At 39.4% G+C, this 25,775-nt stretch overlaps 1 protein-coding gene across 2 annotated transcripts in view; it reads left to right on the plus strand.

Annotated features, from left to right (window-relative positions):
* AGBL1 (AGBL carboxypeptidase 1) overlaps window positions 1-25,775 on the plus strand; it is a 508,769-nt gene that overhangs the window by 232,754 nt on the left and 250,240 nt on the right. For both annotated transcript variants that reach the window (XM_087941340.1, XM_087941342.1), the window contains exon 19: window positions 23,715-23,844. In XM_087941340.1, coding sequence (XP_087797466.1) covers window positions 23,715-23,844 — 130 coding nt within the window. The remainder of the gene's footprint in view (window positions 1-23,714; window positions 23,845-25,775) is intronic.

The following is a 25,775-nucleotide window of genomic DNA, read 5'->3' on the forward strand; positions in this document are numbered from 1 at the left end:
ATATATATATATATGTGTGTGTGTGTGTGTGTGTGTGTGTGTGTGTGTGTGTGTGTGTGTGTGTGTTGTGCCTCCGAGGTTTGAACCAGGTCAGTCAGCAGATGTAGGCTCGAGTGATGAGGAAGATCTGGCATTGAGATTCGAGCCTGAATTACTGAGCAATGTTGAGAGGAGTCTGGGGGAGGAGGAGGAGTTGAATCTGAGAGATGAGCCTGATTTATTAGAAGTTTCAGAGGCATCTTCCTCTTCTGGAACTCTCTCCCTGATTGAACCTCAGGTGTTAACTGTTAATCAGGAAAGTGTGCCAGAGGCTTGAAGCGATGATGAAACTGCTGGATGCTGGCTTGATGCTATGAGTAGGAGAAGATTGAGATGTCAATCTCAATTAGAAAAGAGACGTCCAGCCAAGGATTAATTAAAGAGACTGACACGCCCCTTCAGGGGATATATAAGGAGCGTGTTAACGCCTCTCCCCCGCTCGAAGCAAAGTGGATTTTTAGTGCTTTTTAGATTCGGAAGAATACGTTTGAAGCAGCCGTCGTGATTTATGGACAATTCAGACTTGCCAGACAGATTCCAGGAAGACTGCCAAGGACTGTGAAAACAGAGCAGTTAACTCTTTTGGGTCTGGTTTTGTTTTGCTTGAATATTTGAACTCTGGAACTTTGGATTCTCACCTGTGGATACAGGTGAGACATAACATATATGTATATGTATATGTATATGTATATGTGTTGTGACTGGAAGGATTGAGCCTGCTAGGAGTTTTGAATCTGATGCATCTGAAGACGGAAGGTTTGAGCCTGCTGTGAATGTGGAGTCTGATTTATCAGAGGGCACAGATGTAAGCCAGGAGGATGAGAGAGTGTCGGAGAGACAGTCATCTCCAGAACCTTCTACTTTGTTCATACCTCATGTGTCAGCAGCTGATCCACAGAATGAGCCAGAGGCTTCGAGTGAGGAGGAGACTGACAGATGTTGGCTTGATGCTAGGACTAGAAGAAGATTGAAACATCAATCACAATCTGAAAGGAGACATCAATCCAGGGATTAATTAGAGAGACTGACACACCCCTCCAGGGGATTTAAGGAGGTGTGCTGGCTCTCAATCTTTGCTTGGAGCAAAGTGCATTTTGGGATTCGGAAGAATACATTTGACCCTCTTGGATGCAGCGTCTTGATTTATAGTCAACTCGGACTTGCCAGACAGATTCTAGGAAGACTGCCAAGGACTGAGTAAACAGAGACATTTAACTCTGCATTGCCTGTGTTTGTTTGTTTGAGTATTATAACTTTGGAACTTTGGATTCTCACCTGTGGATACAGGTGAGACAAAACATTTATGTATATGTATATGTGTTGTGTCTCAGAGGTTTGAGCCTGCTTTGTTAGAGGACAAAGACTTGGACAATGAGGAAGAGGAGGATTTGGCTTTGAGGTTTGAGCCTGCTTTGTTAGAGGACAAAGACTTGGACAATGGGGAAGAGGAGGATTTGGCTCTGAGGTTTGAGCCTGCTTTGTTAGAGGATTTGGAGTTGCCTTCCTCCCTGATTGTGCCTCAAGTGTCGGCAGATAACCAGAAGAGCGTATCAGAGCCTCTGACTGAGGATCAAGCTGAGGAATGCTGGCTTGATGCAAGGCAATGGTGCAGGCAAAAGTGTGAGCTGCAATGCAGAAAGAAAGGACGAATCAGAGACTGAGATGAGGGACTGACACGCCCCACAGGGAATAAAAGTGGGTGTGTTTGCTCTGGGAACTTGTTCGGGACAATGTGTTACTTAGTGAGAGAAGCTTCAGAATATCCTGTGTGCGCTTTTGATTTATATTCCTGCTTTCTTATCAGACTTGGCAGACAGCTTGTGTGAGACTGCCAAGAACTTTATCGGCTCAAGGAATTTAACCCTGTAATTACTGGACTTGCTTGCTTGTATCCAGTTGGAAATTTGGACTTCTCACCTTGTTGGTACAGGTGAGACATAACATATATGTATATGTATATATGTATGTATACATGTATGCAGATGTATATGTAGAAAATACATCCTAACACATTCAATTTTTTTCCAGAATACTTTTCAAGGTAATGGGAACACTCAACTTCAGATTCTCATGTGTGAGCAGTGCATAATAGCTGCTGAATGAACTAAAGTGACATGGACAAGGTTTGATGCTTAAATGCACACCTGGCTTTCAATGGTGGCTTTCTTAATACCAGATGATATTAGTGCATCGATGCAGAGGATATTGTTTTGAATGGTCTTTTCTCCTCATTTCCAGTGGAAATGAGGAGAAATTCTAAAATTACAGGAGCATATCTTTTTGCATAAAAATCTCCCCTCTTCCCAGTGTTATGCATTCAGGTCATTTGTAGTTTTTCCTCTCTGATGCAAATTAGAGACAATGATAATTCAGGAAGATTTTTTTTAGAGCATAAAGTTTCAAAGAGTAATAGAAAGAGTAATAGAAATATCTCCTTCCTAATTTTCTAAGATTACAGTCATTTTTTTAACAATTCAGAAATTGCCTCATCACATGGCATTCTAAAACTCTCCTGCTTCAGGCCGCAGAAATCCAGCCTTTGCTTTGCAGTCAACAAAATGATTCCAAATTTTCAGGCAGATAGCATCGCTGACCCTTGAAGTGTGCATTTACCAGGCTTTAAATCTTTTGCAACAAGAAATCACATTTGGAACTGTGGTATTGGCCAATCAAGAGCTGCCTTCCAGGACCACATCTGGCATAAATAGCTGCTTAGTGAAGAGACATTCTTTGCATCCCCTCCAGCAAGGGGAGAAGTGAGAATCAACAGCCTGTTATTGCTCAGAAGTATTGGCAAGATGTGCGCAAGCTGCTCACATGCATATCAATCAATTATTAGTGCCAGAACCCTCAGAAAACCATCTCTGCCAAGCTACGAGGGCAGGAGAGCAAAAAGACTTTGAGGAAACATGTCAGAATCCAATTAAATCACACAATCTAAAGGCTCTAGAACAGTGAGGCCTAACCTTTTGGGGCTCCTCTGCTGAAAATTGCATGCATGCTTGTGTGTGCTTGCTCGCGTGCTAGCACCCAGAAAGCAATGTGCCCCCCTCCCACCCCCTGTGCATGTGTGTGCAATTCCACACCCCCGCCCCCTTACCTGCATTGCGTGCAAGCTGATTTTGGCCACATTGAGGTCTTTTTCAGCCTCCCAAGGGCTCGAGGGAAGCCACTGCAACCTTTGGAGGCTGAAAAATGGGCCTGTTTCATCACTTCCTGTATTTCCGGAAATACAGGAAGTGATGAAATGGGCCTGTTTTTCAGCCTGCAAAGGCTGCAGAGGCTTTCCTTAAGCCTCTGGGAAGCCAAAAAAGTCCTCAAAGGGGCAAAAAATAAGCTGGGAGGAGCACACATGCGCAGTGCAGGTAAGTTTGGCTGGGGCTTGTGTGTCTGTACAAATTGCTTTGCGTGCCACTGTGGCACACATACCATAGGTTCACCATCACGGCTCTAGAAGGTTGTTCCTCTAGATACAAAGGATTGTGCTGCCAGATCGGATTTTGAGTTGAATCAGAAAGATGGAATAAAGATACTCAGGTGTCAAGGAATCATTTAAAGGCATGTCAAAGAAAGGAATAAACGTTAAAATAAAAGGGTAGGTGTTATGGGCCTATAAGATGACACAATCTGCTAGAGAAAGAAAAGTTCTCTCTCCTCTTTAAGATCCCAATTTGTTGTGGCTAAAAAGATGCCTAAACTAGATGTGGAGCATCTCCAGGCAGTCTCGCTTATGAGAACATCCTTAATTCAGAAACTTCTAATGTACAAATCTAGTCCCTCTGAAATTTAGACTTCTATTATAACCTTAGAGTAAACTTGCTGTGGAATTTTGCCTTCGATGAAGCTTGAGGAGAATTTGGAGTTACTCAATTGAGCAAAACAACAGTTCAAAGAATATTGTTCTATCAAAAGAAATAGTTTGGGACAAGTACTGGATCATCCACAACTTGTCATTCAATACTTGAAATTGCCTTTTACATGGGTGAAATAATGGAATTAAAACAATATTAAAATATACATAAATATAATTGTTCACCCCCCTCTTCATATCTAGCTTGGAGGAAACACATAAACACAAATTTTACCAATCAACAACAACCCAGAGCACTAGAGGGCAGGATAAGAAACAATGGATGGAAACTAATCAAGGAGAGAAGCAAACTGGAATTAAGGAGAAACTTCCTAACAGTGAGGACAATTAACCAGTGGATCAGCTTGCCTCTGGAAGTTGTGGGTGCTCCAACACTGGAGGTTTTTGAGAAGAGATTGGACAACCATTTGTTTGACTTGGTGTAGGGTCTCCTGCTTTAAGCAGCGGGATGGACTAGAAGACTCCAAAGTCCCTTCCAGCTCTATTCTGATTGATTCAACCTTACTTGTGTGTTATTGAAAAAAAGATTCATTTAAGATAGAAATATGGAAAAGGAAAAGAATAAGGAAAGAAAAAAGTTCTTGGATGAGAAGCAAAAGTTGGAAGAGAAGGTAAAGTTCAAGTACTTTAGCAACTCATCTTAGGACACCTGCGCTCAAGGTGGCTATGGTGGGATTCAAACCCATGCCCCCAAAGAGACAGGAAGAATGTGTTTTAGCCAAGTTCCATCATCTGTGATGGAACACCAATGCCATCCACCTGCAGCTGCCCCAATGTGTTTTAGAAAACAGTCACTTTTCCTCAAAAGAAAATAACAATTGCCATTCATCAGTTGTGAACTTCACTGTTCTAATCACTTCACCTTACTGAAGAAAAAAACCCTAACAGGTCAGAAAACAGATTCTACATGCTCCTTTTCAATATTTGCACCAAAAGTGATTACTTTCCACAAGTCAGTCAGTCCTGTTTCCTCCTTTTAACAATCTTCTCAAGGCTCTTTGTCATATTTCTCCACTTTCCAAGCAGTCAGTGGACCATTTTTTAAAAAAAATATAGGATCAAAACAGCCATACAACATTGATTGCAAATTCTTGCAAATGCCAACCCATTCGTCTTGAGAAACTCTTCCGAAACATTTTCAGAGCACTGCATAATATTTGTCTCAAGAGATGGCAAATATTACTGGGGGGGGGGGATATCATTACCAGCTATTACTGCCCCTGTCCCCTTGAAATACAGCAAAACTACCATTTTAACAAAAGAAGAAAAAAACAGAGTTGGAATCCAACCTCCTGCTCAAGCAGGAAACTTCATATTATTTCAGACAAATTGTTGTCCAATCCTTTCTTGAAAACCTCCACTACTGGAGCACCCACAACTTCTGGAGTCAAGTCATTCCACTGGTTGATTATTCTCACTGTCAGAAAATTTCTCCTTTGTTCCCTATTTTCCCAAACAGCAGTGTTAATGCTTATGTTAAAGCCACATCATGAGAAAGGGAGATAAACTGGATTTGTTTTTGTTTTTTTTAACCTTTATTGCATTGCTACTCTAATCCAATAGTTTTCTTTAGTGTGACTAACTTCCTTTTAGGAACAACAGATGGAAGACTTTCTCTGCAAAACATCAATTTAATCAAATGATTTAACAACATCCTTAGACATCTAAGATTCTAGATGAACAATCTGAGTTGTAAAGAAGAGCCATTTCATAGTAGAGGTGCAAAACTCTGAGATTGCCATACAGATGAGTTCTCCTTCAGTGGAGGACTTCAGACACAAGCTGGATGGTCACCAATCTAAGATGCTGTGGTGGATCCTTCACTGAGTAGGGACCTCAGTTAGAAGATCTCAAAAGTCCTTTCCGATTCTACATGCTATTTTAATGGTCAGTCAGTACGTATTTAAATGCATTTTTTTGCATGCCTTAATAACTCGCCAGGTTCATAGTAAAGCTATGCTTCTCTAACCATTGTAAGGGTCTCACAAGTTAGAATAGATTTTCCCTGAGGGACATTGGATGATTTTTCATTCTGTCCAATTAGCAATTTCTCTGGGATGTCTTCCTTGGATGATTCCCCAGATATCTCCTTAGATATCAGCTCAGGGGAGGATGAGCCCATCCCTGGCACATCAGGAACTGAGTTGATTGATGGCTCTGAATGGCCATCCAGAAGGGATTTGAATCTAGGGAAAGCTTGCCGTGGCAGATGACCAATGAAGAGGAGGAAGAACGCCTTCTGCACTGATCCAAGAACATGTAGAATAGAGAAAAGCCAGGAGCAGAGAAGGTCAGCCAGACAATTCAAGAGGAGAAAGCCCCACCCATCTTGATGGGCTGTACCAGAACCTTGTTATTTATCACTGCAAACAGATGGGGGCATTGCTGGGAGCAATGTGTTTGTTTTCAAGCTATGTGTTTTCTGGTCATCATGTTTCCTACCTCACTCTGAATTGACACCATGTTTGGAATCAAATCATGTCTTGGAAATTCTGGATTTCTCTTGCCCCATGAGCTCCCTTGGGTGTAGATTTAAATTTTGCCTGGTGGATTTACGTTTGTCTGGTGGACTTATTTTGTTTGAGCAAATTTCAAGTGCTTTGTGGACTATTGGGCCATTGCTCTGTTGATTAACCTTGGTCTGCTCATGGCTGGTCTTAATTGGGAGAGTTCTGGGTTTTGGTGAAGGGAATTGCTGGGAATATTAATAAAATCTCTAAATCACAGTTGTGTGTGTGAGAGAGAAAGTGGGGAAGCACATTTTCATAAGATCATCTTTATAGATGAAATCAGAAGTGGCCCACCTTTCTTTATTGCATAATTTAAGAGAAGTACTAGCAACATGGGTCTGAATGGCCAGAATATTTGTTCCACATGAAATGGCATCTATATTTACCTTTCAATTAGGGTAAAAAAAAATAATCATGGCCAAAAATTTTGCACTATCTCATGAAGCACTATTGCATGAGATTCACAAAATATTAGGGTAACATTGTCAAAATATTGGCAAGCTAACACAAGATCAGGAGTCACAGTGAGTGCATTGAATGGCCATGTAAATGTTCCAAATATGTCAGAGCATTTGCAGCATTACTGTTATTATGAGACAACCCAGGAGCAAAACACAGCACACAGAGACTTAGACATTTGTTTATATACAACAGTTATATACAGACTTATATATGGTAGGCAAAATACCTTACAAGCAATCTTTCTTCTTCTTAACTCTACACGGAGAACTCTGCAATGAATACCAGACACAAGGAGAGAGGACATGACCTCTAATGGCTGGCTTTATATAAATACCTCTTAAAGGGTAGAACTGATCCTCAGTCTTAAAGAGGCAGTACTAATGCTATGTTGATTCATCCTTGTTGCATCAGCCTATATTGCATCAGCTTCACTGCTGGTCAGCTCTTAAATCGCAAGACCTTAATAAAATAAATATATGTGGGTAATGCCATCAACATACCCTGCATGAAAATTGCAAAGATTCTCAGCCTCTGTTCTGGTTTCTCCCTACATTATTTTAGAATTAGAACAGAATATAACAGAATTATAGGTGTAAATTCTCTTTTTAAAATCCAGCTTCAGAATGGACTAAAATCCCTCCCTGCAGTTGGTGGGCAGGGATGTTTGTGCAATCCAAGCCACAATTTGTTGTCAAACACACTCCTCCCTGATGTATTTAAATGTACAAACTTCACATCACCTCATCTTCAAAAACTTGGTAGCAAGAATCCTGTACTTCTTGCATGTTCCAGGAATAAGCCATTGTCATACGTATTGATACACCTCCACTGGAGAGCATCTCTCATTAAACAATGTCCAACACCAGGAGCTGACTTCAGAATTCATGTTTTGCTAATATTTACATGTAGTGTTAATTCACACGTTTGCTTCTAGTAGGCAACAGCCGGGCTCTGACAGCTGAACAGATGCTGTCGTCTCCAGCCAATGATGGAGTGCAGACTTGTATAAAAATGAGAGCACAGCCAGCTTCTGAGTTCCCTAAGGGTAGCAAGCATTTGGCAGCAGGCTGGTCATGCTTTAAGAATTACCATATGTGCAGTGCAATGCTTTGTGGGTTTATTCCAAAAGGATTCCCACTTTGGTCAAACTCGATCTTAGTGTGTTTAAAATCTGGTAGCAGCACAACTCTATTTTTATTCAGAATATGTAGAGGTTAAGCGGAAAAAAGAAATATGAAAGAAACTCTAAAGCTCCCTGAGAATGAGAAAAAAAAAAAGAAGCCTGTTTGACTTTGGGAAAAGGATGACAAACAGACAGACAGAAAAGAAAGAAGACACAACACTAATTGACTTGGCTTACTTTGAATGGTAGAGTCCTTTCTTTGAATGCACAGGGTCCACCCAAATCCTGGCATCACTACATAAGACTGCAAAAGATCCTAAAAATATGAAGAATCACTTCTAGACTTTAAAGAATACAGTGTATATTTTATTATTTGATCAACAAGGAAACATATGAGATATAAGAAAAAATATCACTTTAAACATCTGCAAAAAAAGTTGAGGCTGTATTTTCTTGGAGCAAATGATGGGTCTCAAGATGTCATTGAAGTACAATTTCCATTATGCTTCTCTCTTGAATGTACTGGCTTGGATTACTCAACCATCAGTTCAATAGAACTGAAGAATCTTCTTGGATGAGAAGCAAAATGTCTTCAAGTTTCCTCTTGAAAAAGCACTCTTTGGTCCTCCACACAAATTATTGGAGAGAGTTAATACTCAGATGTGAGACCACTAGAACAGTATTTCTCAACCTTGGTCATTTTAAGATGTCTGGACTTCAACTTCCAGAATTCCCTAGACAGCATGAATTCTGAGAGTTGAAGTCCGGACATCTTAAAGTTGCAAGATTGAAAAACACTGCACTGGAGATTTTAGGCTTCTATGAAAATGCATGAAACTTCCTGTGGTGCAGTAACTATATTACGACCAAGAAAATTGTGTGCAAGAGTCTAGGAACTGAACCCAGTTAGAGGAAGTCATTTTGCATTGTAGGATCCCCACATTACCGTTGACAGTGGAGATGAACAAATCCAACCTAATACAAACCACCCAGGATTTTGTTAACTCAAACACTAAAATTAAGTTTTCCCAAGTAACTTTAGTCTGTGAAATGATTAAGATGCAAGATTCTCAAGGGGATTCCTCTTTAATCCTCCTATTTTCTCATTAACCTCCCTCCATCCCCTCACTAATATAATTCCATCTGACTTGACCTATTTTTAAAAAAAATGCCTTTCCAAGTTGTACTGCAGAGTCACTGTTGCAAGCAAGGACCATGTAAAAGGTAGCCAGATTTTAAAGGAGATTCAAAAGAACCTTTCTTGTCTGCTTTTGCATTTCTTTTACAAATGTGCATGGGATGCTTCATTTCACTTTACAACTGAGAAGTGCCCAGAGAAATTGTGGTTGGATGAGCAACAATTATGCATGCACAGCTGCCTGTCTGCTCTTTCTTTCTTTCTTTCTTTCTTTCTTTCTTTCTTTCTTTCTTTCTTTCTTTCTTTCTTTCTTTCTTTCTTCCTTCCTTCCTTCCTTCCTTCCTTCCTTCCTTCCTTCCTTCCTTCCTTCCTTCCTTCCTTCCCTCTTTTCTCCCTCCCTCCCTCTTTCCTCTCCCCCTCCCTTTCCCTTCCTTCCTTCCTTCCTTCCTTCCTTCCTTCCTTCCTTCCTTCCTTCCTTCCTTCCTTCCTTCCTTCCTTCCTTCCTTCCTTCCTTCCTTCCTTCCTTCCTGTTTCCTTCCTGCCTTCCTGCCTTCCTCACCACCAGAGTTCAGGAAATTAGCATTCAAATAATGTTGTTGGTTCACATTATGAGAAAAAGAAACGAAGCTTGAAGCGTCCATATCTCTTGATTTAATTTTCTTTTCCAATTTTATTTAGATAAATCAGCCCTGTGTATTTGAGTTTTCCCTTCTTTTCGTGGTTGGATGCTCTAGGGCTAGTGCTTTTTTCCATACCAGTTCTTATTCAATTTAATGAAAGAAGATTTGTTTTAAACATTCTTTTAGAAGGAGAGAAATCATGCAGCGTAAAGGGCTACAGAGACATTCATCCATGTTGTATAGTACATGTTTTGCAAGCTGCTCAAGGAGAGATGGATTATTGGCATTGTAAGCACTTCATTATGATATGCCCAGAATGAAATACAAATGAAGAAATTGTAAACTTTGAAGATTTATGATTTCTGTTGATTCAATATCGGGCATTGATGTCACTTTCCCTAAAACTTGGTTTTTATCTTTTTAAAAAATATATAAGATCAGATAATAAATTAGGTTTTCATCATTTGCTCCATCTTCAAGGTCATCCCAGAGGCAAAGATAAGGACATGTGGAAGCTTCACACAGAGATGGTCATACTCTTTAGATTTATTTGCATACAACTCTCATCACCCATAACCAGGGGTGGGATTCAACTTTTTTAACAACCGGTTCTTAGTTGGTGGATGTGGCTTGGTGGCTATGGGATTGGCTGGGCGTGGCCAACTCAATATCACTCACATTGAGGCATGCATCTCCTCACCTGGCTTCTCATGACTGTGGGGATGCTGCAACAGTTGTAAGTGTGAAAAATGGTCATAAGTCCCTTTTTTCACTGCCATTGTAACTTTGAATGGTCACTCCACACAAGCAAAATACCAGCAAAGGAGGGGAAAAAAACTCCAAAGAAGTTCCTGAGAACCAAGAATGCCAAGAATGTAATGAAGGTTAACAGAGAGGCAGTTTCTGTAAGCAACACTAGAATGTTTCCTTCCTGCCTTCCTTACAGGATTGGGCCGGTAATTTCTTCTAACAACCGGTTCTCCAAACTGCTTAGAATGTTAAGAACCGGTTCTAGTGAATAGATGTGAACTGGTAGAATCCCACCCCGGCCCGTAACCATCAGTGCCTCCTTTGATCAGGTAGACTTAAAACTGCAACTCTCGTTTCCATATTCTACACCTGCAATGCTAGGATTATTAGTTATGGATAGGCATGATTATAGAGATTCAAAATCCCTTTTCCACTCCTGCTCTCCTTTAGAAGGGCGCTGAGCAAGCAAAAGACAGGATTGATTGTTCACTCAGCATATTTCAGCTAATGCTGCCTTGAAAGAGCTATAATTTACTTCATAGGAAAAGTAGGAAGTCCCTTCTTGCATGTCAGCTGGTGGCTTTGTCTGCTGTAAATCATGTCCAAACTTCGTCTTTGCCTTCCTGGGAAGAGACAAGCAGCTACTCTAGATTCAGGCTAGGTAACTGAAAAGAGAATGTTGCTGAGAATGAAACCCAAAGCAATTCCTTTTCCAAAAACAATTTTAAGAAAAGGAGAGAGGGAAGATTTCGGAGCATGTGTAAGGGAGATAATTTTTTATTTTAATTTGATTTGTCAATTGCTTACAAGATAATAGGTATAAGTATAAACATAGTTATGAAGACATGAAATGGATACATATAAAAAAACCAGTAGGACAGGGACGGAAGACACATTGGTGCGCTTATGCATGCTCCCTACAAACCTTAGTAAGGTTAAGGTTAAAGTTTTGGGGGTTTGGGGAAGAAACCACAGAGTCAAGTAGAGTGTTCCAGACATTGACCACTCTGTTGCTGAAGTTATATTTCCTGCAAGCATTTATGAAGTAGTCTGGTAAAAGCTTTGAAAACTTATTTTAAATGCCAAAAAGTGATGTAAGATCAAATCCTTCACTAACATAGGAAGAATTTAAAAGGGATGATTGTACAGAGCCAAAAGATGGAATATAAAGTTGGACTGTTTCCCTGATGAAATATTCCAGGTCTATATTCCTTCTTTTTGATCTGTACAGTCTTCACCTCTAAAGTCTTCCTATTGGTGGACTTTTTGAAACCATGATGATTTCTGGATTGTGTATAGATAAAAATAGGCTATGGGATGAAGAGGTTTTTTATTTGTAATTTTAAATTAGTATATTAGCTTGTGCTTGGTGTGATGAAGGTTAGAAGCCACTTCATTATTGTCTGTCCTCTCTTTTTCTTTTCTTTTCTCTTCTACTTTTTTTTATACTTCCTGAGCTTTTTTCCCCTTTTAATTTAGTTTAAATGGAGGGGTCCTTAGTGCTCTCTGAGCTTGGTTGTTTTCTTCCAAACATTTCATTATTACCCAAACTAGGTGACATCATCAGTGCTAGAATAGAGAGCAAGCTCCACTCTCTTCTAAGCACTGATGATGTTACTTTGTTTGCAAGAAAACAACCAAGCTCAGAGAGCAACAAAGACCCCAGAGCCTTCTTCTTTCTTTTCCTCCTCCTCCTCCTCCTCCTCTTCCTCCTCCTCCTCCTCCTCCTCCTCCTCCTCCTCCTCCTCCTCCTCCTCCTCCTCCTCCTCCTCCTCCTCCTCCTCCTCCTCCCATTGATGATGCTACCTAGTTTGGGCAATGAAATGTCTGCAAGAAAACAATGAAGCTCAGAGAGCACCAAGGACCCCTCATTTCAACTCTGAATTACAAATATTCTCCTTTATTAATTTGTATTATTTTGTACTAAGTTTGTTAAAAAAAATAATACAAAATAGTTTAAAAGCAACATATACCCCCTAGGCAGTTGGGATCAATCCCCTTTCAAGAAGGGAGTCAAGACCTCTTTCTCTTTAGTCAGACTCTCCCAATTTTAATAGCTTTTTAAAGTTTTCAGTATTTTTCATCGTTAGCTGCACAGAGTGCTGTATGAGCAGAAAGGTGAGCTGGGAACCAAAGTGATCCAGCTGCTGCTATTTGGGGGACCATTAATCGCCACAATAGAAAAGCTGCCAGACTGGCACATGTGCCACATTCGAGGCACATGGCCTCTGCTTCATTTGTTTTAAGAAAAAAACAGATTGTCTTGCGTGACAATGATCAGTCAGAGATGGAATGTGGAACACCAAAACCTCATTATATTAATTGGTGGTGGTGGTGGTGTTTGGAACTATTTGGAGACAAAGAGGGAGCAGGTACACTGATGCATCAGAGGATTTTTTGTCTAAGAGGAAACATTACATGAGCCATGGTGGCGCAGTGGTTAGAGTGCAGTACTGCATTCTACTTTCTGCTGGCTGCTGACTGCCTGCAATTTGGCAGTTCAAATCTCACCAGGCTCAAGGTTGACTCAGCCTTCCGTCCTTCTGAGGTTGATAAAATGAGGACCCAGATTGTTGGGAGCAAGAGGCTGACTCTGTAAACCACTTAGAGAGGGCTGCAAAGCACTGTGAAGCGGTATACAGGTGAAACTCGAAAAATTAGACTATCGTGCAAAAGTTCATTTATTTCAGTAATGCAACTTAAAAGGTGAAACCAATATATGAAATAGACTCATTACATGAAAAGCGAGATAGTTCAAGCCATGATTTGTCATAATTGTGATGATTATGGCTTACAGCTCATGAAAACCCCAAATCTACAATCTCAGAAAATTAGAATATTACATGCAATCAATAAAACAAGGATTGTACATAGAACAATATCGGACCTCTGAAAAGTATAAGCATGCATATGTACTCAGTACTTGGTTTGGGCCCCTTTTGCAGCAATTACTGCCTCAATGCGCGTGTGGCATGGAAGCTATCAGCCTGTGGCACTGCTGAGGTGTTATGGGAGACCAGGATGCTTCAATAGCGGCCTTCAGCTCTTCTGCATTGTTTGGTCTCATGTCTCTCATCTTTCTCTTGACAATGCCCTATAGATTCTCTATGGGGTTCAGGTCAGGCGAATTTGCTGGCCAATCAAGCACAGTAATCCCACGGTCATTGAACCAGGTTTCGGTGCTTTTGGCAGTGTGGGCAGGTGCCAAGTCCTGCTTGAAAATGAAGTCAGCATCCCCATAAAGCTCATCTGTGGAAGGAAGAAAATCTCCTGGTAGATGGCTTGTTGAGCCTGGACTTAATGAAGCACAGTGGACCAACACCAGCAGATGACATGGCTCCCCAAATCAACACAGACTGTGGAAACTTCACACTGGACTTCAAGCATCTTGCAGCGTTTGCCTCTCCATTCTTCCTCCAGACTCTGGGTTCTTGGTTTCCAAATGAGATGCAAAAGTTGCTCTCATCAGAAAAGAGGACCTTGGACCACTGAGCAACAGACCAGTTCTGTTTTTCCTTAGCCCAGGTAAGATGCTTCTGACGTTGTTTGTTGTTCAGGAGTGGCTTGACAAGAGGAATACGACATTTGAAACCCATGTCCAGGATTCGTCTGTGTGTGGTGGCTCTTGATACACTGACTCCAGCCTCAGTCCACTCCTTGCGAAAGTCCCCAACACTTTTGAATGGCCTTTTCCTGACAATCCTCTCCAGGCTGCAGTCATCCCTGCTGCTTGTGCACCTTTTTCTTCCACACTTTTTCCTTCCACATAATGTTCTATTAATGTGCTTTGATACAGCACTTTGGGAACATCCAGCTTCTTTTGCAATTACCTTTTGAGGCTTTCCCTCCTTATGGAGGGTGTCCATGCTGGTTTTCTGCACCACTGTCAGGTCAGCACTCTTTCCCATGATTGTGATTCCTACTGAACCAGACTGAGAGACCATTTAAAGGCTCAGGAACCCTTTGCAGGTGGTTATGGCTTAATTAGCTGATTAGAGTGGGACACTTTGAGCCTAGAATATTGAACCTTTTCACAATATTCTAATTTTCTGAGATTGTGGATTTGGGGTTTTCATGAGCTGAAAGCCATAATTATCTCAATTACGACAAATCATGGCTTGAACTATCTTGCTTTGCATGTAATGAGTCTATCTCATATATTACTTTCACCTTTTAAGTTGCATTACTGAAATAAATTAACTTTTGCACCATATTCTAATTTTTCAAGTTTCACCTGGATAAGTCTAAATGGTATTGCTATTGCATTAGAACATAGATCATAGGACATATAATTTTTATTGGCCAAGTGTGATTGGACACACAAGGAATTTGTCTTGGTGCAAATGCTCTCGATATACATAAAAGAAAAGATACATTTGTCAAGAGTCAAGCATCATCAGGTACAACACTTAATATTAGTCATAGGGTACAATAAGCAATCAAATCATACTAGGAAACAGTCAATATAAATCATAAGGATACAAGCAACAAATGTACAGTCATACAGTCACAAGTGGGAGGGGCTGGGTGATAAGGAGTGATGAGAAGATTAATAGTAATAGTAATGCAGATTTTGTAAATAGTTGAACAGTGGTGAGGGAATTATTTGTTTAGCAGACTGATGGCATTTGGGAAAAAACTGAAAGACCTAGAAAGACCTAGAATTGCCCTTCCTTTATGCTATCCCATCCTCCACTCTTCAAGCAGGACAGAGATCTTCAGTTTTATTAAGCTGGTCAGGAGCCAGATAGCACCATGGTTGCCAATGCATGTTGTGCTCTTAAAATACACAGCAGACAAGGAAAATACTGTAGAAACTGGTAACGGGCTATGAAAATAACCTTGAGGGCCAGGAGAAAGAGCTGCAGTTTGATAAGAAAACTTTGAGTCTAAAGCAGGAATGTAATTTGAGAAAATACACAATAAATGGAAAAAAGGATATATGTATTCAAATCATTAATTTCAGAAGGCCTAGTTAAAATAGGGTATGCTGTGTAGGTTGTACAGCTTCTGGAAGTGTATCACCCATTGCCTGGATGGATAAAACCCTCTTCTGATCCTCTCTAGGCCATGATAAACCACAGATATCTGAGAATGGCTCAGGAAAGTAGGACACAGCTCAACCCATATTGACATTATAAATTCCTGTTAAGCTCTGATGAGATCATAAGCTCCAGAAGATCCTTTTTAGTGAATTAGGATCAAATAGACCTTCTGGAAGATTGGAAGCCTTACAGGAAACCATTCAGATTTCTGATTATTTTTCTTTTTTCTCAGTGCTGAGCCAGAGCCTAAGTCCGTTACAGTGATTGTTTAGCTCGGCTGGAACTGTGTATGACCTTATCAAAACCATTTTGGCCTTAATTTTACCTTAAATCATTCAGAAGTCTCCTTTCTTGAGCAGACACATCTTCCTGTTCTGTTAGGGATGCTGCAGTGACCAGCCAGCTGGTACATACCCTGAAGATAATACATGTAGTTGACATTTTATCATTCACAGCTTCATCTGAAAGGGCGAAGAAATATTTCATGGGCAAAGCAGGTGCAGCAGAGCAGGCTAGAAAAGGTTCATTCACATAGAATCAAAGTCTACTTGTGGCCTCTGGCTTTTCAGCTGTGCTTTGTTGTACACTAGCAAAACGGCCTTGCACAGTCTCTGGTCCCTTGGCAGCATGAGAGCATCTGCTATCCCCCACCCTCTCCCCAGTATCTGGATACAGAAAATTCTCTCAGGTAACCAAAAAGGGAACTAGTAGCTTAAAGAAGGAAGTAAGAAAAACAACAAAAAAGCCCCCATCACTTGGGCTTGAGATTGATTGATTGAAATTAGAGCCTGCTGCCCTTTTAGGATTCATTATTTTACGATATGACATCATATTAAGGAAAAATTGATTCTCTGTGATGCATCTTCCCGCATGCTCTCAAGTATTGGTGTCATTTTCACTTATCTTACTCCCAACCTATCTCTTGGTTATATTTAAATTCATTTACATATAAACAATTGTTGCCTTTAAGCCCTGCATTTGCTTTCTCTGTAGCATTTGGCTGAGCCTCTGTGGGAAAGATCCAGATGCTGCTACTTATGTTCTTAGCAAAATCTCCTTATAAGTACCTTTTTCAAAAAGATACAGAAGAAATATAACTTCAGATTGCAGAGTTCTCCCCCTCCCTCCCTCCCTCCACTTTTGGGTGGGTGGGAGATGGAGATAATATTAGGATTGTGCAAAGGATAAATTGAGAACATTCTGGTGCTTAGGTTGGCTCTGGGTTCCCGAGACAGCCATGTTTCCTGGCAAAACACTCAAGGAAATCTCATGGGGAGGGGGGAATCTGCTTAGGGTTAGGGGTTTGCTCCCCTTGAATTCATACAGCAAAACAGACATCACCATTAGACATCAGTATGGCTAGGAGGAGTCTGACTTTTTGAGATTGCCTTATCCATGTTTCTTGGTAAAATACATGGGATAAACTCCTTAAGGTGCAAATCCACTTAGTGTTAGGTCCCATGAATTTGGAGAGCACAACAGACATCTATGATACTAAGGGTCCAAGCAAATTGGTAGTAGAGAAAGAGTCAATGGGACTCAAGGTGGGCTTGACTTAGATTTCTTGTGGGTATGAAGGGACTCATGACTGATGACGTCTTTGACCCTCCTTCAGGCTCAGCTGGTCATCTCCTACAAAAGCCTTCCCTCAAACAATTTCATCTGTGTTCTTATTTGATTGTCTTTAGGAAATAAAATTCACATTATTTTTGTTCTCCTAGGAATCTGGGAGAATCTCCTGGGTATGAAATTGACAGGATGAAAGTCCAGTAAACTAAGACTCCATCTGCATAAGATGCTGTACTATATTAGGAAATGACTTTTCCTACCTGATTGAGTACTTACATCCTGTCTTGAAGCAGGTTGCATTTCTTGGATCAGACTTTCTTGGCAGCTGCTGAAACTTTACAGCATCTGGTGAAGTTCATTTATTTATCTTTTAGGCATTTAATGGGGTATATCTTGTTTTTTTCCAATCCCAGAATTTTATTAACACAATCCTGTGACGAAAGTTTGGCTGTGAGAAAGAGAAAACAAATAGTGCAAATGAGATATATTCAGTAGTACCAGATCTGGGCTGCAAATATCCAGATGATCAACTAAATTGCTGTTATCCAAAGGACAACTAGATTTTGCATCCCAGATCTAGTACTCTGGCTCCATTACGGAAGGGGGATTTGAATCTGGACCTCCATTAGTCCTAGTCCAACATTCTAATTGCTATCCCAATACAGCTTTTGGAGGAAAAAAAAAATCAGCTTTCCATTACATGTTAGAATTAAGAGTGTTTATGGAGATTCTCAGTCATCCAGGTCATGGTTTTCCCAAAAGTGCTTTTTCAAAAAGCAACTGGACTTTCTTTGTTTTGCTTGAAGATGTTTTGCTTCAAGACATTTCAGAAGCTTCTTCAGTTCATCTTCCGAAGAGACAGGACCATCTCAATATATTTTGGTGCTTGAGATTCATTCTTCAAACACATATGTATGTTTAAGTGGAATAAGTAACTGGTCTCAGGCAGCAAAATAATGAATAATGGAGAAATGTTATTGGCAAGGAAGCTCTTTATGCTATTGAGCATGCTAACCAAAGCTATATGAGCTTGATTCAACCTTCTGGTGTAGGGGAAAAGCTATATTTTTCCTGGACAGAGGGAAGATCCAGTTCATGTATTGGTGCAGGGGAAAAAGTCATATTGGCTTGTGCTTTCTGAAATAAAATTAATATAATTACTGTTCTCCTAAGAGTCTGGGAGAATCTCCTGAGTATAAAATTGACAGGATGAAAGTCCACTAAACTAAGACTCCATCTGCATAAGATGCTGTAGTATATTAGGGGATGACTTGACTTCAATGTATTCTAGCAGTTTCCCATTCCATGAATAAAAGCCAGATTGGATTAACCACCAAATCTTATTTCCAGAAGTTCTCCATCTGATCTTGAGAATAACTCATTAAAAGGATACAATTTAGATCAAAATACTTAGTCATTCAATATCCTGCAGCAGATCCATAACCTAGTACCTGCTGACGAAAGCAGTTGCCTTAATTTGTTTTATGATAGAGCTAGCCCTAGTTTGAATCTCTACTCTATGGGGATTTTCCCCCCTACTTGTCTCATGGTGTCATGTTGCTGTCATGTGACATTTCATGAGGATTTTCCCTTTTGTGGAGCTGGGGTGGGCGTAGCTTGCATGTGAGGCATCCGGCCCATGAGCTGCCAGTTTGACAACCCTGTTTTAAATTGATTGGCTGCCCAATGCCATTGTTAGAGTATTTGATGTGTAGATGAAAGACAGGCAAAGACTGAGGATGGGGTCAAGAGAGGACTCAGCCTGGAATCGTTAGGTTCACATAAGGAATTAAGTCTAACCCTTCTTGGATTCTGTTAACTGTTATCTAGCACCATTTTAGTGCTGACTGTTAGTTGACTAGATTTTTGTATATAGCCATGAACAACAACAACAAAAAAAAAAAACAGTTTAACTGGATCTTAACTTGGGGTCCTGATTCTTCACACCTTGACATTTGAATTTTAAAAATGATCACACAGAGACTTCAACAACATTATTTTGTCTTCAGAAATATGTATACTTGAGAAAAAGTCATTGTTGGCTTATTCAAGTTTAGATGAGATGCTATTTAGCTGTGTATCTTTCTCTCTTATTAATTGATATCTCAGTAGCAGATTTCAGCTTATTGGCTGCAGGAGACAGCAAATGCTTTGCTGTCTGCGGAATGAATAGAAGGGAGACCAAAAATTAAAATTACAGGATCAAGTAGACAATTCAGGAGAACGGAAGAAGCTGTTATGGAGCTTGCGATACTGTACAAACCCTCAAGCGCATTTTCTGTTTCTTTAAAAACAAAGTTTTAAATTAAGGCATTATACTAACAACAAAGCAAACTGTGAAGGATGTAATGAATTGCTTGATGCAGAATGAGTGATAAAATCCTCAATATTCTTAGCAATCTATAAAGAGTCTGTAATGTGTGCTTGGTACATATACCATTACTATTTTACAAAACCAGATAATGATTTGGATTTTATTAGCTGGAGATGAAAGTCCCTTCTGGCTGTTCACACAAGACTATATAATTTTTCAGCAGTGACAGAACTGTTATGCAAGTTCAGTCATGAGATACTGCAGTGAAAGCATATCAGGTAGGAAATGTGGGACGGTTGTGTTGCTAAGGGCTGTGGAACTACTATAGGAAAGAACTGGATTATACTGGGAGTATGAGCCAAAGTTTCATAACTCAGTTTGACTTACTAGCTATCTACCTCATTGTACTGTTCAACCAGTTAATCAGTTCCCAGATGTTACTAAATGGCGATTAGTTTATTTGTCCTCAAAGCAGGGGAAAAAAACCATCAATACAAGTCCTTATCGCTTGTAAAATATTTATCTACCCCATATTTGATCACAGAATCTGGTTAAACAGAAGCTTATAATATGACTTCTTTGGCTCCAAGTTCAGGTAGTCCTTGAGTTACAACCACAATTGAGCCCAAAATTTCTGTTGTTAAGCGAGACATTTGTTAAGTGAGTTTTGCCCCATTTTGTAACCTTTCTTGCCAGAGTTGTTAAGTGAATCATTGCAGTTGTTAAGTTAGTAACATGTTGTTAAGTGAATCTGGATTCCCCATTGACTTTGCCTATCAGAAGGTCCCAAAAGGTGATCACAGGACCCTGGCCCACTGCAACCATTATAAATATAAGTCAGTGGCCAAGCATCTGAATTTTGATCACATGTGGATACCATGTGGATTGTAAATCACAGTTTATATTCTAGTCTTTGATGTGAGATCAACTACTTTGGTTTGCTCAGTTTCATGCCACCTATGCAGCCAGTCCACTCTCTAGAAATGAAATAACAGCATTTCTAAGTACTCAGAGATCTAAACCCTGGAGCTGTGTTTGCATGCAAGAATTAATGTGGTTTGTTTACAATCCAGTACATTATGCAAATTCAGAAAATTGGGTTGGTAACCTTGGTATAATTACTCACCTCAATTTTCTGACTTCGGATGATGTACTGAACTTTAAACAAACCACCTAGGTCAAGTCTGCAGAATCTTGGCTAAAAATTGTGGTTGGCTAGTTTATGACTCAGTGTGTTGTATTAACATGAGCCACTGGATAAACCTTAACCCTAACATGGGTGATCCCAGCATCTACTTTATTGGATAAGGGTCCCAATTTTATTCATGAGTTCTGTTCTACCATCAAATCAGTGGAATCTCACTGAATTGTTTGGGGGCTATTATTGATGTGGTTTTGTCCATTTTTCTTTCCAAATTAAGTATTCTTTTAAAACATTAATAAGCTGCCCAGAGTCTGATGGCTTGAAAATCCAGTAAACAAAAATAAATTGAATAAACTCCAGAGCACTTAACTTTGAAATGGAAATACCCTATTCATTTGCTTAATTCATTTTATAAAAGCAATCTAAGCTACAGGTCACTATCATACCCTGTGACTCAATGTGCTTGTAAAATCACCTTGGAGAGCTAATAATCAGAATAGCCATTTGCAAATGATAATAGGAATTCTGCCTCTTCAAAAACATCCTAAGAATAGAATAAGGGAAGCCACCTCTGATGAAATGGTCGATCCTTCATCTACACAATTAATAATAATGTGCATTAATAATGCAGCACAGTCAACCTGGTTTTATTGGTAGCTTCAAACACATATTTTTAACCTTTTCTAACTCTAATTCATAAAAGGGACTAGGATGATCTTGAAGGAAAGTTGTTTGGTTTGGTATTTCAGGTTGCAAAACTCTCATCCTCAGTTAAAAAAAACTGCCTACTGAGCTATCATCCTGCTGTCTTGAATGTCAACAGCAGAGTCCCAAACTCTGTTGTTATCCAAACAGAGTGCTACTCAGTTAAGAAGTGGGTATTATTCTTTACAAGGATAATAATGAGGCCATCCTGATGAATAACAGTCCCTGAGCAGGATTCTATTTTATTTATTTATTTATTTTATTTGTCAAAAGCTTACAATATAACAGAAACAAGAATAAACATAAGTTTAAATACAAGAAATAGGAACTAATAATTGGGGACAATAGGACAGGGATGGTAGGCATGATTGTGCACTTATGCCCACGATTCTGAAAGGTTCAGCTAAAAAGTCGTCAGCTTGCATTGCTAATTTCTGCAACAGTCTCTCATTTGGCAGCAGTAGCCCAACAGGCATTATTTTGTGTCTGGATGTTTGGTTTTTATTTTGTTAATCCAGTACAATTCAATATTGTTGGCAGCTGGAGATTCTGAGAGTAAGAAAGTGATGAATGAAATTAGCGATGGAGGGGGAATTTCCCAGAACTCTGGAACTCAGAGGAGAGATACAGCGGAAAGGAGTAAGAAGAAATAAGACATTCTGGAATTGGCCCTGCCTTCCCAAAACATGCTGTCTGAGTAATGGCCACCATCCTTGAATTCTGATATTTAGTCCTCCCCATGTCATTTCACATCTTTGGGAGGCTTCATGAAGCTCTGTCTTCCAGGGGGAACTTGACATTTTGTCCCGAGCAAACTAATTCCAAGCTCTAAATATTCTTTTTAAACATTTATCCCTTTGGCATTGTAGAACTGATGATGGCTTTGTAGCAGACCAATAAAGAGACTTGGAGAGTGATCTTAATGGGAACGTTCTTCTTTTCAAGAGTCTACTGTGGCTGGAGCGAACAGCCTTGCAACCCAGGAAATAATCCTACCATTTTAAAACTAAAAACTGCCCAGCTTTATTTAAGATTTGGTAGGTGGGTGAGTGGGAGGGAATGGAGATTGTATTTACAAGTACTCCTTGATTTACCACCACAATTGAAACCAACTTTCTTTCTTTTTTTAAAAAATATATTTATTATACGTTTTCTTCATTTTGCATTACAGCTCCAATTTTACAATCGCTTGTAAAATATTTATCTATCCCATATTTGATCACAGAATCTGGTTAAACAGAGGCTTATCATATGACTTCTTCAGCTCCAAGTTCAGGTAGTCCTTGAGCTACAACCACAATTGAACTTCTGTTGCTAAGTGAGTTAAGTGAATTTTGCCCCATTTTGTGAGCTTTCTTGTTAAATGAATCACTGCAGCTGTTAAGTTAGTAACATGGTTGATAAGTGAATCTGGCTTCCCCATTGACCTTGCTTGTCAGAAGATTGCAAAATGTGTTCACACATGCCTAGGACACTGCAGCTGTCATCAATATGATCTCAATTTGGATCACGTGACCATAGGGATACTGCAATGGTTGTAAGTGTGAAAAATGGTCATAAATCACTTTTTCCAGTGCTGTTGTAACTTTGAACATTCACGAAATGAACTGTTGCAAGTCAAGGATTACCTGTAATTTCTAAGATGTGTGAGATTGCCCAAACATCTTCTTTAGTTTATTTTATTTAAAAAGCCTGGTGTGCTTATGGTGAGATCAAGGCTTTTAAAAAGGTAGAATAGAAAAAAAAGGGGGTGATTAAAGGGGTTTTAGAGGGGGGGATGGCATTTGGAATTTTTTTTTTTTTTTTTTTTTTTTTTTTTTTTTTTCCCCCCTTTGGGGATTTATATAACCCCCCCTAAAAGTCTAGTCTTTCATTTTCCATCTCATTCTAATTATCTGAAACTAACAAGCAAATGTTACATAACAATACCATTTTATTATCTATTAATATATGGCTTGAGATTTGGTGCTATTTTTTTTATTTTTGCTTTGTTTTGTCTTGCTTGAGTCCACATTGTTTCAGGGGACATATATTGCTGATTGCTGCACTCCAGTTTTATTTACGTCAATGAGTTATTTAAAGCAGCATGCATTGTGTACTTTCTCTCAGGTCCTACTATTAATCGCTTTTAAGTAAAACAGCTCCCTATCTATCTCTCATTGTAAAATAAAATTGCTCCTAATTTTGTTTAATCCATCTGCACAGGGGTTCGCAGACAGAGAGTGATAATGAATACAGCGAGGAATGCATTTTCTCAAATCAACAGCTCTAGAGATTTGACTTCTACTACAGCTTTCTAAAATGGAGGTGTCAAAGAATAGGGAATAGAAGGAGAAGAATCCAGAACTGATTTGGCTCTGAGCCTTTTTGTAGCAGGGACTTTCTGTTACGATTTATGATTTTCTTCTTCTTCTTTGACTCCAGTCAACGGTGTTCCTTGAGTGGTGATGATTTGAACAGGCAATGGCTGAAACCCGACCCTGTGTACCACCCCACCATTTACCACAGCAAAGGTCTCCTTTATTACCTCAAGAGCCAAGGTCGAGTTCCAGTGGTGAGTCATTATCATTTTTTTTTATTATTATTATTTTTATTTTTTATCTTGGCCTCCAGCCAAGATGGAGACCATGATCATGCAGTGGAAGCTCCACGCTCTTGCATATACCTGTAAAAAAAGTGGGGTTTCAGTCAGGGTTTGGGGCTGCCTTGGTTTTCTTGTCTCCCTGAAGACACCTCTATTTTCCTTCTTCTGAGCTTTCCTCCACAGATGCCGAATGCCCATTTAGTTCTATATATCATTATGGGTTTTGTTTAGCTTTAGTTTGAGTGTGATGTGCAATCTTGCCAGTGGATAAACCATGTTTTGTTTTAAATCAGTAAATAATCATTTGAAACCATGGCTTTGGGAATAACTAATTGCAGCTCTGGCTTATTTCTTATATGCTAATTAGGGCATGGTATTTGCAATTTTCTGGCTTATTCTTGGTTTGTTTTTCTTTTTGCTTATTCTTCCCCAAACTTCTGCCAAGTTACCAAGAAATAGCAGAGAAAAGAGCTGGAAAAAAGGCAGGAATTGACCAAACCCTTTTTTTTGTCTGCAAGATGAACTTTGATTTGTTTCAGAGTTGTTCAAGCAACTGTGGTTAGTATAAGTAACCATGAGTATAATTCTAGCCTACTGTAAAATACATCCTATTTTCTCTTTCTTAATACGTTCACTTCTGTACAAGCAATTTATCTAATGTAACATATTTAATGTGCTCTTTTGTGATTTTTTTGTACTTTGTATCCACAGTTTTTTAAAAAAATGTCTGGACCATATTACAACACTGAGGAAATAGCTTATTTCAGTTTATAACTGCAATCGAGTTCTGTACCAATTTGGGTCTTGTTTTTAAGAGATGCTTATTAGGGCGTTACACAATATTCCTACCTCTTGGAGAGTATAGTAATTTTCCAGAGAGAAAAAAAAATGTTTGCTGAACATTAGGGTCCATTTACAGAGTGAAATACTATAAACTGCTAGCCCAGAATGCCCATGAATAAGCAGAATTTTAAAAGCTGTATTCAGTGGAACTGAAAAGTAGCAAATGCTCAACAAACATCCACACCAAATAAAGTCTTTGCTACCTAGAATCCAGAATGGCTTAGTGATTTGTGTATTTTTTCCCAGGAGGCGGTGCTACCTATTAGCAAATTTTGCTTTAGACTTGCCTATTGATCCTTCTGTTTCACTCTTTCTCAGTCTTCAGAACTTGACAAGCTATAGGAGACCTGGATTTTCCTTGTCTTTGAAGAGTTCATTGATTGTATTTAATACATGTTCAACCTCTTTCTCTCATGCTGCTTTCTCCTTGCTTTAGAAGAACACTTCCACTCCCCGCCTCCCACTGCAGACTTTCCAAGTAAAATTCACCAATATAAATATTGCAGTGAAGTACAGAAATGAAGTTATGAAATCCTTTTAATATTCAGAGGAGGAGGAGCCAAAAACAGACTGGACCCTTTTTTTAAAAAAAAAATATGGTTGAGTCAAACTATGGCTTAGGTTAGAATGTGGGCAAAATTCCTCGATTTGTTTGGACTCTAGATTGGGCAGATCTACCAGTGTGATAGGAGCATAATATTGTGTTGTTAGCTGAAGTTTGAATCTTTAATTCCTTGAAAAGTGGGCAGGTTGTCAGTTTTGCTAAACCAGTTGCCTGTTTATTAGAGCCATATAATCAATAAATGAACATAACACCTAAGATAAGATGAATTTTTAAACTACGATCATTATTGGATTCATATGAAAGAGAGGCTTACTGTGTAGTATAATAGATAGAAAAGAATGTGCCCAGTTCAAGGCAAAGGTTTATTAAGGCTGTGCCTCAATTTGGACTATGCTTAACAATTGGATACGCTATAAACTAATTTGGAGGATTCTTGAGGTTTTAGTTGGGACGCATGGCACTCATAAGAGAATGGCCTGCCAGTCATATTGAG

The sequence above is a fragment of the Pseudonaja textilis genome, chromosome 13 (genome assembly GCF_049901715.1).
Source record: "Pseudonaja textilis isolate UNSWEBS1 chromosome 13, rPseTex1.2, whole genome shotgun sequence".
NCBI lineage: Eukaryota > Metazoa > Chordata > Lepidosauria > Squamata > Elapidae > Pseudonaja > Pseudonaja textilis.